Source organism: Sphaeramia orbicularis, chromosome 5, assembly GCF_902148855.1.
Source record: "Sphaeramia orbicularis chromosome 5, fSphaOr1.1, whole genome shotgun sequence".
NCBI lineage: Eukaryota > Metazoa > Chordata > Actinopteri > Kurtiformes > Apogonidae > Sphaeramia > Sphaeramia orbicularis.
The window spans coordinates 61,482,426-61,498,186 of record NC_043961.1 but is presented as its reverse complement, the minus strand read 5'-3'; the positions used below and the strand labels follow the sequence as shown (position 1 = coordinate 61,498,186).

The 15,761-nt window shown below is 42.5% G+C and overlaps 2 protein-coding genes across 3 annotated transcripts; both read right to left on the bottom strand.

Annotated features, from left to right (window-relative positions):
* Positions 1 to 567: 567 nt before the first annotated feature.
* LOC115419776 (deoxyribonuclease-1-like) lies at positions 568 to 5,292 on the bottom strand. 2 transcript variants are annotated; one of them, XM_030134773.1, is made up of 10 exons: positions 5,186 to 5,292; positions 4,568 to 4,711; positions 4,376 to 4,470; positions 4,182 to 4,259; positions 3,888 to 4,000; positions 3,219 to 3,331; positions 2,917 to 3,071; positions 1,590 to 1,686; positions 1,109 to 1,223; positions 568 to 984 (listed from the first exon to the last, which is right to left on the bottom strand). In XM_030134773.1, exons 2-10 carry the CDS (start codon positions 4,646 to 4,648, stop codon positions 845 to 847), a joined length of 987 nt encoding a protein of 328 aa, XP_029990633.1. In that variant the 5' UTR covers positions 4,649 to 4,711; positions 5,186 to 5,292; the 3' UTR covers positions 568 to 844. The 2 variants fall into 2 exon arrangements, with proteins under 2 accessions (XP_029990633.1, XP_029990634.1); XM_030134774.1 differs by lacking the exon at positions 5,186 to 5,292 and adding an exon at positions 4,903 to 4,952.
* Positions 5,293 to 6,190: 898 nt separating this feature from the next.
* On the bottom strand, positions 6,191 to 15,507 carry sec13 (SEC13 homolog, nuclear pore and COPII coat complex component). Its single transcript, XM_030135474.1, has 9 exons — positions 15,383 to 15,507; positions 15,119 to 15,163; positions 13,628 to 13,743; positions 11,820 to 11,971; positions 10,521 to 10,654; positions 10,251 to 10,384; positions 9,523 to 9,643; positions 9,043 to 9,189; positions 6,191 to 7,083 (listed from the first exon to the last, which is right to left on the bottom strand). Exons 1-9 carry the CDS (start codon positions 15,383 to 15,385, stop codon positions 6,973 to 6,975), a joined length of 963 nt encoding a protein of 320 aa, XP_029991334.1. The 5' UTR covers positions 15,386 to 15,507; the 3' UTR covers positions 6,191 to 6,972.
* Between the last annotated feature and the right edge of the window lie 254 nt (positions 15,508 to 15,761).

Genomic DNA, 15,761 nt, shown 5'->3' with positions numbered 1-15,761 from the left:
AGGGAGGAGCCCTAGAGGGAGGAGGAGCCCCAGAGGGAGTGTCCGGTGACTTCCACCTGCACAGGGTGGAGCCAGAGGAGGAGGAGGGGGGGGGGGGGGGGGGGGGGGGTCAGAGACAGGAGGTGTCACATGTCCACCACTGGGGACCTTTAGGAAAGAACCAGAACTACTGTGAGCAGAGACAGAGACTTTAAACAGAAGACACTCAAGTCCTCTGTGATGTCATCAAATAGGAATCTGATTTATACCAAATAAAGTCTGTTTGATTCTGTTACTGCGAGAGGAAATGATAGACTGTCAGCGAGGCGTGGTCAGAGGGGGCGGAGCCTCACGTGTCATCATGAAAAGAACAGAAAAACAAAAAAAAAACCAAAAAAACAAAAACAAATAATGATAACCCACAGGTTCTAGAAGCAGATGATCCAATGTGGAGCTGAGCGAAGTTTACTGATGGAACAGATTAGAACCGAACAGAACAGAACAGAACAGAACAGAACAGAACAGACCTCTACTGATTGTAATCTAATCCAATCTGAGCAGAGTCGACCTGAATGCAGACACAGGAGATCCTGATCACATGGTCTTTTATTGCACTTCATTGTTCTACTGTTCTACTGAACTACATACAGTGGGTTTGTATTAAATGTATTCAAATAAAACAATCTATATTCATTTATCTGTTCGACTTCATAATCTATGGGAGACAATGTGTCAAAAATATGTAAAAGCCTGACAGGTGTAAAGGTGAAACAGTGAGAACCATGGAAGGGGTTCAGTGTGTGTGTGTGTGTATATATGTAGAAATGTGTGTGTGTGTGTTTACACATATCAGTAAGTGTGTTGCTCATTTGTGAATGCGTCTTCTCTTCACTGCTGCAGTTGTCAGGTTGGACTGTGCTGCTGCTGCTGCTGCTGCTGCTTTTCTCTTCGGGGCCCTGTTCCTCCTCTTCCTTTGCTCTGGAACTCTTTTCTTCGGTCCTTTTCCTGTTAGTGTTAGAGTCACATGAACAGAAAATGACATGTCTAATAAACACTGTTAGAATCTGCTGTGTGGGAAATGCTCCCTCTAGTGGACACATGTACAGGTGTGAGGACAGATGGAAGACACCTGTGTTTGGACTGGGTCCTCCTGTCCTGGGTGTCTTCAGTCCTCTTAGTCCATCATGTTTGGGATCCATCTTCAGTTCCACCTCCACTGGATAGTGATCACTGATACTGAGAGTCTGGAAAACAAACACATAAGGACAGTTCAACCACTGCCATGGGAACATGGATACATAATAATCTGGAATAATCTAGAATAAACACCAAGGAGATCTGGTGGATCCATTAGAATAAACCATTATATCCACTCAACTCCATTTCAGGTTATAAGTATGAGTAAATGTTCCCCTGCTGCTGAATCCATCCCATAATCCTTGTAAATCATCCTTTGTGCACTGGTCGGGTGTTATTATGGATGAATGTCTGATATTTAGTATTATTTTGTTTTGTTTTTAACTCTAACAGCTGTTCTAGTCCAGGATCCTGATGGTTTTGTTGTGTTCACACTCACCCTACACTGACATCCTGTGTAAACTCAGACCTACCGTGTCATCGTTCAGGTGGAACTCCTTCTGGAAGTTAAAGGACTTGGCTGAACCTGGAACGATGGAGTTAAGCATAGGCCGACCATAAACAACTATCCTGTGGACAGAGAACCACACAGACCATGAGGACGGTCAACAGGACAACAGACAAATGTCCACCTTTAACCCATAAAGACCTGTATGTCCACCTTTAACCCTTACAGACCCAAACGTCCACCTTTAACCCTTACAGACCCAAACGTCCACCTTTAACTCTTACAGACCCAAACGTCCACCTTTAACCCTTAAACACCCAAACGTCCACCTTTAACCCTTACAGACCCAAACGTCCACCTTTAACCCATAAAGACCCAAACGTCCACCTTTAACCCTTACAGACCCAAACGTCCACCTTTAACCCATAAAGACCCAAACGTCCACCTTTAACCCTTAAACACCCAAACGTCCACCTTTAACCCTTAAACACCCAAACGTCCACCTTTAACCTTTACAGACCCAAACGTCCACCTTTAACCCATAAAGACCCAAATGTCCACCTTAAACCCTTACAGACCCAAACGTCCACCTTTAACCCTTACAGACCCAAACGTCCACCTTTAACCCTTTCAGACCCAAACGTCCACCTTAAACCCTTAAAGACCCAAACGTCCACCTTTAACCCTTAAACACCCAAACGTCCACCTTTAACCCTTACAGACCCAAACGTCCACCTTTAACCCTTAAACACCCAAACGTCCACCTTTAACCCTTGCAGACCCAAACGTCCACCTTTAACCCTTTCAGACCCAAATGTCCACCTTTAACCCTTACAGACCCAAACGTCCACCTTTAACCCTTAAAGACCCAAATGTCCACCTTTAACCCTTTCAGACCCAAACGTCCACCTTTAACCCATAAAGACCCAAACGTCCACCTTTAACCCTTTCAGACCCAAACGTCCACCTTTAACCCATAAAGACCCAAATGTCCACCTTAAACCCTTAAACACCCAAACGTCCACCTTTAACCCATAAAGACCCAAATGTCCACCTTTAACCCTTACAGACCCAAACGTCCACCTTTAACCCTTAAAGACCCAAATGTCCACCTTTAACCCTTTCAGACCCAAACGTCCACCTTTAACCCATAAAGACCCAAACGTCCACCTTTAACCCTTTCAGACCCAAACGTCCACCTTTAACCCATAAAGACCCAAATGTCCACCTTAAACCCTTACAGACCCAAACGTCCACCTTTAACCCTTACAGACCCAAACGTCCACCTTTAACCCTTACAGACCCAAACGTCCACCTTTAACCCTTAAAGACCCAAATGTCCTGGGTCTTACCGGTCATAGGTGTGGTCATTCAGGTTACTGCTGGTGGTGTCCACAGTGTCATTGATCAGCCAGTGGTACGGCTGTGAGCGGATACGGATCGTCTCCATTTTCCTCTTGGACAGATAACGTCCGTCTGCGTTGAAGTCCCCCAGAATCAGAATATTCTGAAAAAAAAAAAAAAAAAAAAAAACAGCACAAAGAGAATGAAGGAGGATATGATTAGTTCTCAGTTACAGAAGTGACCACAGCCAAATCCAGTTTCAGTCTGTGTTGGACCCTCTGACTTCTAGAATCCATGATGTTTCACTTACATCGGTTTTCCACTTGTTCCTGATGACTCCCACCACGTCATGCAGCTCATCCAGTTCCTTCAACGAGTCCTCTGGTTTAGTGTGGACCGGGATCAGGACCAGGTTTTTCACAACTGACAGAAAACACACAGAAGGAGGATGTCTACATGAGCAGGTACTAAAGGAAGGACTGAAGAACTGTTGAAAGAAAGAACCGTCCGAAGGAAGAAGTGTTCAAAGGAAGAAGCGTCCAAAGGAAGAAGCGTCCAAAGGAAGAAGCGTCCACAGTATTTGAAGTCACTCATTCCTCTGGTCTGTCTGTGATGATGCAGAGCACTGACTCCTAGAACTGGACTCACATCTGCACAACTCCATGGTCCAGGGTTAGGATTAGGGTTGGGGGTTAGGGGTTAGTGTTAGGGTTTCCTGGAAGACCACTGATGAATTTTAGACATTTGTACTAGTTAATTTTAGTAGTATTTTCAGTCTCTGTAGCTTTTGTTAGTCCAAGTGTCTGTGCATGAGTTGGTTTATTTGTTTTTTAATCTTGCACAGAACACATTCATTTCCCTCTTGGTGGGATGGTCAGGACACACCCACTAACCCCATATACAGTAGTAAATATATAGTCATATGTTTACTGTTTTATACATACGTGTGAGTAAACGGTAGCGTGTCCACAGTACATACGTGTGGTGGGACAGCTGAAGCGCAGGATGAAGGGTTCTCTGGCGAAGGCGTCTTCATCTCCTGCCTGGTTATCTTCATACTGATGACACGCCTCCAGAGTCACCTCAGCTCCTCTGACACAAACACAAACACATTTAATGTTCATACGGACCACAAACTGTGTGGGAATATTACATGTGGAAATAAAGGCGTTCTACATGTGTGTTTAATTCTGTTTCCTGTGCTTCATCTCCACAGTGTTTCCCAAATTATTGTGGCCTTTTTTCCTCTGAGACCTTTTTTTTTTTTTTTTACCTGTAGAAGCAGACGAACTTCTCCTTGTAGTGGTGTCGCCCTAGAGGACGACTGGACGTCATGGAGTAGGGATTAGAACTGACACACACACACAGATATACACACACACACACACACACACACACATAGTTTTCATTAACGATAATAACTTTGACCCGTACAGATAACAACCACTTACAGGTGAACATTCGTACCTGATGCTGTTCAGTCGTTGCAGTAACTTCTTCATGGCTCTTCCACTCTTATCCACCACCTCCAGGATGAACACCACACTGTACCGACACAGGATCTACATGGTCCAAACACACCTGGGTTTAGTCCAGGACACACTTTCATTTTGAATTTCAACCACACGCTAAACGTTCGTCTGCTTACGGAGGCGTTACCTTGCAGATGTATCCAACCACCGTCTGGTCTGTGACCTTTTTGATGCCCAGGTTCTTGACGTTGAAGGCTGCGATCTTCATCTCCACCTGACCTTCAAGCACAGATCAGATGTTCTGGTGTTACGGTTCACACCTGAGATGAGACTGGACCAAAAAAAAAAAAAAACAGGTTTAAAGTATGAACGTGTGATAATCAGCACATCTGCAGGAAGACAGACCGAAGATGAAAGAAAGGAAGAGGAAGTCCAACCCAGACAGACACGAAAATACCAGAGTTAGAAGAAGAAGAGAGGAATGGAAACCGAAAACACAACTAACAACAAAAAAAGAAGAACCTCAGGTCAAAGAAGTCTGAGAAACAGCAGAGGTGGCGTCGAAGTACTTCCTGTTTGGTCAAAATGAAAACATGTTACAAAGAAACGTTCCACGGTTCCTGAAGGTCCAGACGACGGTCCAAACAACAGTCTGACCCCCCAAAGGATCCTATCTGACCCCCCAAAGGATCCAATCTGACCCCCCCCCCCCCAAAAAAAAGAAAAAGGATCCAATCTGACCCCCCAAAGGATCTAAGGAGACACAGAAGGACCAAACATCAGGTACTAAACATCAGGCACTCACCAGTGCAGATGAAAACACAACTGAACTCATGGTTGACAAACAGACACTGGGGTGGTTTATCTTCACAGACACACTGAGCTGCATAGAAACAAACCACAAAGGAAAAGGAAGTGTGTGTCACACACGCACACGCACACACACACACACACACAGTAGTTGTTTGTTAACCTTTGTCTTATCACTTCAGTCAGTTCTTCTGTTCAGTCTGTAAATGTTCATGTGTGTTTATGACAAACAGTAAATGTAGACATTCTTTACTCTGTGTACTGGTTGGACTTGGAGGTTGATGCTTGACAGTTTGATGAAGCACAAAAACGATGGTACTGCAGTGGAACAAAACCGTATTAACGTAGACTACTGGTAAAACATTGAATTTATCAGAGTTTTTTCCCCTTTTTGAATAAAATCTTTAAAGACTTGTGTCTCGTGTGCATTGAATAAATACTTTCTAAACTGATGTTTTCCTCGTATGTTGGTCAAAGTGAACATGAACACTCATAAAAAGAGCAAAAATAAGACAATGTTGGTGAATCCTACAAACACAATAAGGCTGTGTAGGACATGGACACAAATACAGGACTAACTGTTGTTCTGAGTTCCATGAAACTGACAGTAGATCTGATCCTTAATGCACATGTCGAAATGATAAGTTGAGGCAGAATATTGATAAAATTGCACTTATTTTTCCTAAAAAGTTTCAGTTTTTTTCAGGTTTTTCACATCGTCTGGGTAGTTTATAAAAGTAAATATTTTCATAATTTAATGGGGAATTTTTTTGCACTAAAACAAAGACAAAAATCTGCAGTTGTCATTATTTATAGGTTATTCTGTTATTTTACTGGTTCGGTCCACTGCAGATCAAATCAGACTGAATGTGGAACCTGAAAGAACAGGAGTTTGAGAGCCCTGGTATAAAACATGCACGATAGTGGCTCTGGAGGACCAGGGTTGGACAGCCCTGGACTATTCCATTATTAGAACAAAAGTTAAACAATGACACAAGGAAACTTTTCAACATTAAACTTATTTAATCACATCAAATATGACAAACATCCATAGTTTTGATATTAAAGATAAATGAAAACACAGTTTCATTTAAATTTGTCTCTGGAACATGTTGACACCTGGTTGCCATGGAAACGTACTGGTTTAAGGCAGAAACATGAAGTATTAACATATAAGTGGGCGTTAACCTGTTGAATGTGTTGAAAACAGGAGCTGTGGTGACAGACTCATATTCTACTGATAATATGAAGACGAGTCCGATGTGGATCTGAAGGTTTTAAAGGAACTGTCACTGAAGTGGAACAAACACTGTTCATATACACACTGTGAATGTTCGCATGTCAGACACAACTCTAACATTCACTTCTGATTTGTAATGATGGGACTCAGGAGAAGGTTTTGAACGACGGAGGACTGAACTGGATCCTGTGTTTGTGTTTAATTTCACTGGGACGATGTTCAGGTTCAGTCCGAGCAGCGAAGCCCATCTGGAACTAATGCAGTAAATATAGTGAACAGAACCAGAGTTTATGTGTGCATCAGGGGGCTTTGATGGACGATGGTTCCCCATGAGCGGAGAAGGAATGTTTCAGAAGCAGAGCATCATGGGTAAGGATGGAGTGTGGAGTGGATCCGCCTTAACGGTTGTGCAAACCGTCCAAAATGAAGCCGAGGAGGACTGAAACCGAAACATGTCCAGGAAAAACTGAAACCAACCAATTCTTAAAAAAAGGACCAGTGGAGGACATGTGTGTCCAACGTCCTGTGAGTGTGTGTGTGCGTCACTGCTCGTTCTGTTGTGTGTCTGTAATGGTGGACACGGCGCCTTGGCCTTTGCTGACATCACTGATACACGCCCACTGGCCATCCATCGACTCCTTCCACAGAGTCACCTACACGACGACAAAAACACACAAAACACACATTTAGACGTTCAGTCTCTGAGTTCAGCTGAGATAATGACATGAAACATCTGTAACCAATAGAGGGTCTGCACGTGACATCAGCACTAGCAGAAGTCATGGCGGTTCCGCCCACTGAGTGTCAGAAAGAGGGAGATGAGTGACAGCGTTGGCTTCAGTCCTGTCTAAACTGAAGAACAATATTGAATCCAAAATGTTGCAGAGCTGTTGTGTTTGACTGTATTTTCAGGTTCTTAAAGCAGTGGGAGCTATCGTTTTACAGACACCCAAAGACAAAGAAAAGAGGAGATGGATCCACAAATCCAGGAAACCAAACCAAGATCTGTGGGTCCTGTTTGGTGTCAGCTAACATTCACTGATGCTGTATTTTTGGGTCCAATCAGACCTGAAATGACCTATTGTTTTGGCTAACATTCCTTCTTAGTGCAGCTCTTGGTTTCATGATCAGATCTTTCCTGGTTTTTGTCTCATTTTGTGATTGTGAACCTTGTGCTCCTACATGATTAGTAAACTAACTGAAACTGAGTTTTACAACCTTGTTTTACAAATACAGAGGAACTGGAGAATAAAGCTACGACGGAGTATTAGGACCACAGAAGAAAAGAAAAACACTGGGCACTACCAGAAGAAAGTCAGAAAATATGGAGATAAAACCTGGAATTTTATGAGAATAAAGTCGAATACAAAAAGAATCACAATGTTCTGAGAATAAAGTCATAGTTATAAAAAAACTCATAATTTAACAAAAATGTCATTGGTTTATGAGATTAAAGTCGTCATATTCTGACAATAAAGCCATAATATGATCAGAATAATGTGTTAATTTAAACCAGGTGGTGTAAATCTGCTAATTTCCCAGAATGCAGTGGTGCCCTGCTGGTCCACAGCAGTAGTATCTGTGTTGGATAAAGGACTGGATCTGAACTAGACTCAGTAAATCTGCTCAGTCCCAGTAGATCATGCATATATTCACTGGGGTCAGTCCACGCTGGACTGGAAATGACCTTTGGATCAGCTGGTTCTGGGCCCTAGTTTTGGAGCCTTTGGATCAGCTGGTTCTGGGCCCTAGTTTTGGAGCCTTTGGATCAGCTGGTTCTGGGCCCTAGTTTTGGAGCCTTTGGATCAGCTGGTTCTGGGCCCTAGTTTTAGACCCTTTGGATCAGCTGGTTCTGGGCCCTAGTTTTAGACCCTTTGGATCAGCTGGTTCTGGGCCCTAGTTCTGGAGCCTTTGGATCAGCTGGTTCTGGGCCCTAGTTTTAGACCCTTTGGATCAGCTGGTTCTGGGCCCTAGTTCTGGAGCCTTTGGATCAGCTGGTTCTGGGCCCTAGTTTTGGAGCCTTTGGATCAGCTGGTTCTGGGCCCTAGTTTTGGAGCCTTTGGATCAGCTGGTTCTGGGCCCTAGTTTTGGAGCCTTTGGATCAGCTGGTTCTGGGCCCTAGTTTTGGAGCCTTTAGATCAGCTGGTTCTGGGCCCTAGTTTTGGAGCCTTTGGATCAGCTGGTTCTGGGCCCTAGTTTTGGACCCTGGTTGTCAGTCCTGATGAAACCATGTATATTAGTTTCAGGTCCAAATAGCGCTGACCCCCTCCCCCCTGGATCAGGTCTGGATCCTCCATTTGTGTCCACATGTCAGTGTTCATGGACCACTTGTTCTTTGGTAGCTGGTACAGATTCATGTCCAGTCCAACTGTCCTTCATTTAATTTCAGATTTCCCATGGTCCTTTGCTCTGGCTGTGTTTACTGCTATACTCCGTCATGTTGAGCAGGTTGGTTTAAGACACTCAGTCTGATTTAGAGGGGCGTGGCCTGGGGGGGAAGTGACGTATGTGCAGACCCTCTATAAACACGATTCTATTATAAGGAAAAACCTGATGAGTGTTCAAGTGAGGGTATTTATTTAAAGTGACTGTTCTTTGTGCATGTTCAGGACCTTGTTGTCTCCTCCAGAAACTGCCAGGATGTTCCCAGTGATGGACCAGCTGACGTGCCAGACCACATCATTGAACTTGTGCAGGAGTTTGGCGCTCCAGGTGTTTCCTGCGGGGTCGTCACATGTCCAGATGAACACACGACCGTCCTGACGGTAATGAAGAAGACACCAGAGTTAGTGGTGTTACTGAAAACAGGGACCACACACACACACACACACACACACACACACACACACACACACACACACACACACACACACACACACACACGATGTTCTACTGCACAAACAGCTGCACAAGACAAACATGATCCAATCCTGTTCTATCAGACTGGTCTAGCAGAACCACAGGAACATGAGCACATCCTCCTGAAAGACTCCAACAGTGTGATGTGTTTAAGTTCATGTGTTCATCTCATTAGTACAAATACCTCCTGTCCAACAGTCTGAGCTCAAACATCAGAGTAGATCCACACTGACCTGGGAGCAGCTGGCGATGGTACTGGTGGGCAGACCAATAGAAGGAGCCCAGCCCACATCTCGCACCCAATCACTGTGAGCCTCCAGCTTCTGGTCCTCCTTCCACTGGCCCTCCTCCTCCCTGAGGGGGTGAAAGGGTGAGGGGGTAAGTCCAGGACCATCAGTTCAACACACAAACCCCTCCCACTGGACTCATATAGTTCATCATCCTTCTCTATGTAACCTTAAAAACACTGTCCTCTAATGGGGGGAGGGTCCCAACTGACATTTTCCCCTAGACCCTGACTTTATGTTCTTTAATATGTTCATGTATATGTTCTTTAATACGTTCTTTTACTTGTTCTTTAATATGTTCTTTGATATGTTCTTTTCTATCTGTGTTCCTTCTTTTTAGGTTCAGCTTGTACCTGTTCTGTGTCGTAGAAAAGTTCATTTTAATGAATGAATAAAATGCATTAAATGATGTTCAGAACCACAGACGCACACAAACCCAAACGGGTTGGACTAGAACTGTTCCAGTACAGACTGGTTAATGACAGGTTCCCTCCTGGATTTATGATTTTACAGATGAAGGCCTTTGAACCGACTAACATCCAACTACAGGACAAACTTCATCCACTTTATTAAAACAGTGTTTCCTTTTAAAGCCTTTCCAGACCTCCACACACATCCTGCTCTAAACTCATGAACCTTCAGTGTCTTTCGCAGTCGGCTGTAAACACACTCACTTCCACAGTTTGACCAGGTTGTCACAACCTCCAGAGACGAAGCGTTTGACGTAGTTTGGTTTCTGTCCGGTGGGCTGATCGATCAGACTGCCAGGAACCACAGCAGGAGCCCAGCTGACGGCATTACAGCCGATCTACAGGAAAAAAACACCAGAACAGAGTTAATACAGCAGAGTTAATATAAGAGTGAATACAGAGTGGATAACTGCTGCTGTGTGTTCCATCAGTGTTCACAGTGTGTCATCAGTGTTCAGAGTGCGTCGGACTGACCGTGTGTGCGTTGCTGATCTTCTTGACGTCCCACTGCTGGTCTCCAGTGAATGTCAGGAGGGAAATGGCTCCGTCTGAGCTTCCACAGGCCAGGATGAGCCCAAAGTCATATGGACCCCAGCACACCGAGTTGACTGTCAGGACACACATACACATTCACAGACTAGTGGAATCAACCTTCAGCTGCATTTATCGTTATAATTACTGGTATCAACTGACAACATAACATTTTTGATCATATTAATAAGATTAAATCTTGGTTAAATCCCCCCCCAACACAACAGCTGCAGATTAAATGAACAGATGTGAAAACTAAACAGTCTTTAGGTACAATTCTGCTTCTGAGGTCAGATAAAGATGCTGAAGTTAAAAAAAAAACAACAAAAAAAAAACAACCACTGGAGGTTTGAGTCATTTAGATCAGTGGTCCCCAACCCCCGGTCCCCGGACTGGTACCGGTCCAGGGATCATTTGGTACCGGGCCGCAAAGAAAAAAAACTGTGGTTAATATTTAAGCAATTTTTTCCATTAGTCTTGTGGAGACTTTATTTTGAAAAGCGACCGTTTCCGCCCTCGCCTCAACCACTCATGAATCAGTAGAAACACAAGCGAAAGAAATGAGCCAAAAACAAAATTCACTGCAGAGCTTTTTCAGGAAGAAATGAAGAAAGGATGGGTCTGTAGGAGGGTCACAGACTGCCTGCAAACAGAAAGCTGCATTTAGAAGGAAATATCCGGATTCCTGCCTCAGTTACAGGTTCATCACAACAGGTGGCACACAAGCGCCTCCAAACTGCTGCGACACATCCGTTCATGTTTGAGACAACTTCTAACCTCTGAGCATTCTGGATTCAAGTCAAAGCAGAATATGTGGATATCGCCACAAAAACCCTGAAAGTGTTCTTACATTTCCAACGGAATCCAGAGTAGACTGGATCTACACAACACACCTGGACTGTGTGTCTCCATCAGCCCCAGATGGGACTGTCTAGTTCCAGTTAAACCAGTCCAGGGTTCCACTGGTTCTGCATTAGGGTCAGTTGATATTCTACTGTAGAATCAGTGGAATTGCCTGATATACAGTGGAAGTGTTTCAAATCGCATGCTCTGAACTGACAAAGATTTTTGTTATTGGAACCCCCGCACCTCTACCTGGTCCACGGAAAATTTTCATGCCTGAAACCGGTCCATAGTACAAAAACAGGTTGGGGACCACTGCTGTAGAAGCTGAAACTAAAGACCTATCCTCTGTTATTGTTTTGTTGTTTATTTCAGTTTCTTCATATTTTCACAGCTGACCTGAGGACTCGTGGCCAGTGTACTCGTACATCTTGTCCCATGCTCCGTTCTCCTCTTTCCAGACGATCACTTTGCGATCGTAGGAACATGAAGCCAAGATGTTTCCGAACATGGGGTGTGCCCACGCCACCTGCCACACTGGACCTTCATGACTGAATGAACACACATAGAAGAGCACACAAACACACACACGTCAACACTTTAAACTAATTTACAGGCAGACACACAAGGATACTGACATTTTTTTGGGAGACTTAGTTTTTAATAGTTACCGTACTTTCCGGACTATAAGCCGCTACTTTTTTCTAATTTTGAACCCTGCGGCTTATACAGCGATGCAGCTCGAGTATAGATTTATACGGGCTAACGGCCACCAGGGGACGCTCTAGCAGGAAGCGCAAAAGTGGGAGACAGGTGGAAGAGGTGATGCAGAGAGAAGTTTTAATCTTAACTTTTAACAATCATTTTGCGAGTCATGCACAAACCATCATCATGGAAAACACATGAAGAAATGCATATTTTGCAGCTTTTAAGTTAAAAGCAATCAATGCGTCTGTCTAAGAAGGAAATAGAGCTGCAGCACGGAAGTGCCATTGAGCAACAACGGAGGAGAGATGTAGAAGGTGTGTGACAGAATTTGAGGCTGTTTAACTCCAACACTGAAGAAGACGACTGCAGTGGCTTAATGAGCAGAAGGAAGATGAAGATAGCGATCAGTGACTTTTCTGGGGTTTTTGAACCAGCCTGTTCCTGCTGTTTTACTGCCGTGTTACAGACACTGTTTGGAAAAAAGCAGTTAAGGTATGGAAATAAATATTTAAATAATCTTTCTGTTCACCATCTTTCTGTGTAAATATCTCATGTCACAACGTGGACACCTGCGGCTTATATTCCGGTGCGCCTTATAGCCCGGAAAGTATGGTATTTATATATTTTTTTCATACAGAACGTAACAACAGACAAGAGAAGCACTTGGAGAGCACAGACCTCTGCCAAGACAGATCTGCCCCCTCCTGATCACCACCAAAATTTAATCATTTTTTCCTTGTGCCAGTATCAACATTTCCTGAAAATTTCATGAAAATCCGTCCATAACTTTTTGAGTTAGCTTGCTAACAAACAAACACGCACGCATGCACACAAAGCAAAGTGATCACAATACCTCCTGGTGGAGGTAAAAACATAACAAACAAGTGTTCAGAGAACCCAAACCTCCGCCAAGCACCCCAAACGGTGTGCATGTGTGGATCGACTATTTCTGTTGAAATTCAACAGTTTCCAGGTTGTTCCATACAGCAGAAAAAGTTGAAGCTTGGTACCAGTCATGTGTCTGTCCAATTATATTCAATTCACATCAATATTTGTTGAGTTCTAATGAAAAATGTGTCATAAATGGGATTTTCAATGTTAAATGTAAATGTCCACAGAGTCCACATTCCACAGTGGATGTGGACAATTTAGTTCCAGATACAAGATATTGTTCTAAGCTACAGGTGGATCAAATTGGAAGGTAATTGGAGCCGTTTTGAATTTTTGATGAATTTTCGAAAATGTCTCAGTGATGACAGACAGGAAAACTGTAGAATTTGTGATCTTGCTGTGACCTTGAACTTTGGCCTACTTGGCCCAAAATTTAATGGGTTGGTCCCAGGGCCTAGGCCTATCTGTGGGGAAGATTTGGGAAAGATGGGTGGAAGAGTTTTCCCCTAAAGTTGCTAACAAACAAACAAACAATCACGCACACAAACACATAAAGCAAAGTGATCATAATACCTCCTAGCGGAGGTAATGAAACATGTGGCTCTTACCCTCTAAGGTCTGCTACCAATATCTGTCCTCCATTTCTGACATCAAAGATCTTTACAGTGCGGTCAGAGGAGCAGGTGGCCAGTCTGGTCCCATAGTAGTCCATCTGTGCATCGTGCTGAAACAAACCAGTGACAGTTTTCCTATTTACAGCAGGAGCTGCAGATCAGTGTATGCTGGGATCAGCCGTGCAGCCCTTCATGACAGTTACATGAACACGTCCCACACAGAAAAATAAAGGCCACACTGTTTGTGTAACTCAAATTTACTTCACTAACTGGGTAGAAACTTATTAAAAAACACACCTATTTCAAAACATGAGCATAACGTGGAAAAAAACACTGTTTACTTCATTATAAAGCTTGGAAATTAGTCTTAAAAAGTCAACATTTGTCATAAATGTTATGTGTAAAGGCAACAGGAGATTCTGTGCAAACGTGTGGCAAAAATCTGGTAAAAGACACAACGTGTTTGCTATACAGATTTACTAAAATAAAATGAAAAATAGAAGACTAAAAAAAGAACTGCACAACGGACTGCACATTAGTCCAGTGTGTTTAGTGATACTTGAAATTCTGTGACAGTGAAGTATTGGGCCAAACATGCAAAAAGATAATTGAATTGTAGTTTTTAAATTTTTTTTCTTACCATTGTTGGTATGTAATTTTTGCTGTTCTTTACCACTTGTGATATTGTAGTTTTTTGTTTTTACCATTGTTGGTATGTAATTACTATAATGTAAGTTGACAGTTAACTGTTACCATGGTAACACCACCAGGAATGTACTTTGTTTCTATCTTTCACACACATTTTGGTTCTACAATGTAAGTACTGTCAAATGAGTTCATTCTAATTTGGTTTTAGCCCTATTTTGTTCATTGTTCTGGCTTGAAGTAAAAGGACAGGAGTGAGTATTTAAAATGTTATTATGTTCAGTTATTTGATGATGAGAATGGGGGTAGGATTAAATAAATTTTTCTTCTTCTCACTCCTTTTCGAGGATAGATGAATGATTTTTGGAATTTTGGATTTGCATGTATTCTGTAAATGCTAAAAAAAGAAAAGAAAAACAAATTGAATTGAAAGTATTATATAAAGAATTACACTTACATTAAGACCATCACAACAATATCGACACAAGTAACATTCCAAGAAAACCAAAAAGGTTATGATGAAAGTCTATTAAGATTTCATTTCTACAGATAATCCCAGTTAGTTTATATTATTATTATTATTATTTCCAGTCAAATGCAGACTTTGGAGTCAGATGAGCTGCTTCAATAAAAGGACTGAGTTTATCAATATGTAGACATATATTAAAATATAAGTCCAACTGTATGTATCAGATAATTCTACAGACAGAATAAACCCTGTGGTGTGCTGTTTCTAAGTCCTGTTAGTGAAGCTAACCCGAACCCAAACTACAGTCCGGTGCATATGGACCTGGCTAACATTAGCTAAGCGTTGGAGCTAAATAAAGCTTACAAACTTACGATCATATCCTCGTGAGATGTGTCCACCGTGTTAATGACAGAAACCTGAAAGACAGATCCAAATCCAAATCCATTAAAACGACACTGACATGAAAGACTTTTAAATTAAACTAACACTAACACTGATTTCGTTAGCCTATGCGCTAACAAGTTAGCATTAGCAACTCGCTACGTCAGCGACTAACAACTGTAACCGTTAAATAACAACCAGAAATAATAAGCACGTTAGGTTTCCAACTTTAAATGAAGTGTTGTTCGATTTACCATGATTAAAATGATCCACAAACTCCACCCCAAAAGATTATTTCTAACTTCAAATTAAATGAATAACCGGATCACTACGAATTCCGACGTGGCAACAAGTAGTGACATCACTTCCGTATGCAGTTGCATTTACTTCCGGCTGGAAACAATGACAGGAAAGTCTGGATCTGCGTCCTTTCAACCCAACACATCACCAAAAAAATTGAAATAAAATAAAATGAAATAAAATTAAATAAAAAAAAAGCCTGACACATCACCATATGGTAGTTTATCCCACTGTTGTAAATACTGAAGACAGGCCTCATTTAATGACATTTATAAACTACTGTGAGGTTTAATTGACAGCAGTGCGTCATAGAATGTCAGTTAGTCCAATTAA

Bases quoted from the DNA above. Each gene is read 5' to 3' on its own strand.
- LOC115419776 (XM_030134773.1), bottom strand. From the start codon at position 4,648: ATGAAGATCGCAGCCTTCAACGTCAAGAACCTGGGCATCAAAAAGGTC. The intron at 4,260-4,375 runs GTACGAATGTTC...TGTGTGTGTCAG, and splicing joins CAACGACTGAACAGCATCAG to TTCTAATCCCTACTCCATGA. The intron at 1,687-2,916 runs GTAAGACCCAGG...CTCTGTCCACAG, and splicing joins AATGACCACACCTATGACCG to GATAGTTGTTTATGGTCGGC.
- sec13 (XM_030135474.1), bottom strand. The intron at 11,972-13,627 runs GTAAGAGCCACA...GTGTTCATTCAG, and splicing joins TTGGTAGCAGACCTTAGAGG to TCATGAAGGTCCAGTGTGGC. The intron at 9,190-9,522 runs GTCAGTGTGGAT...CATTACCGTCAG, and splicing joins CCATCGCCAGCTGCTCCCAG to GACGGTCGTGTGTTCATCTG.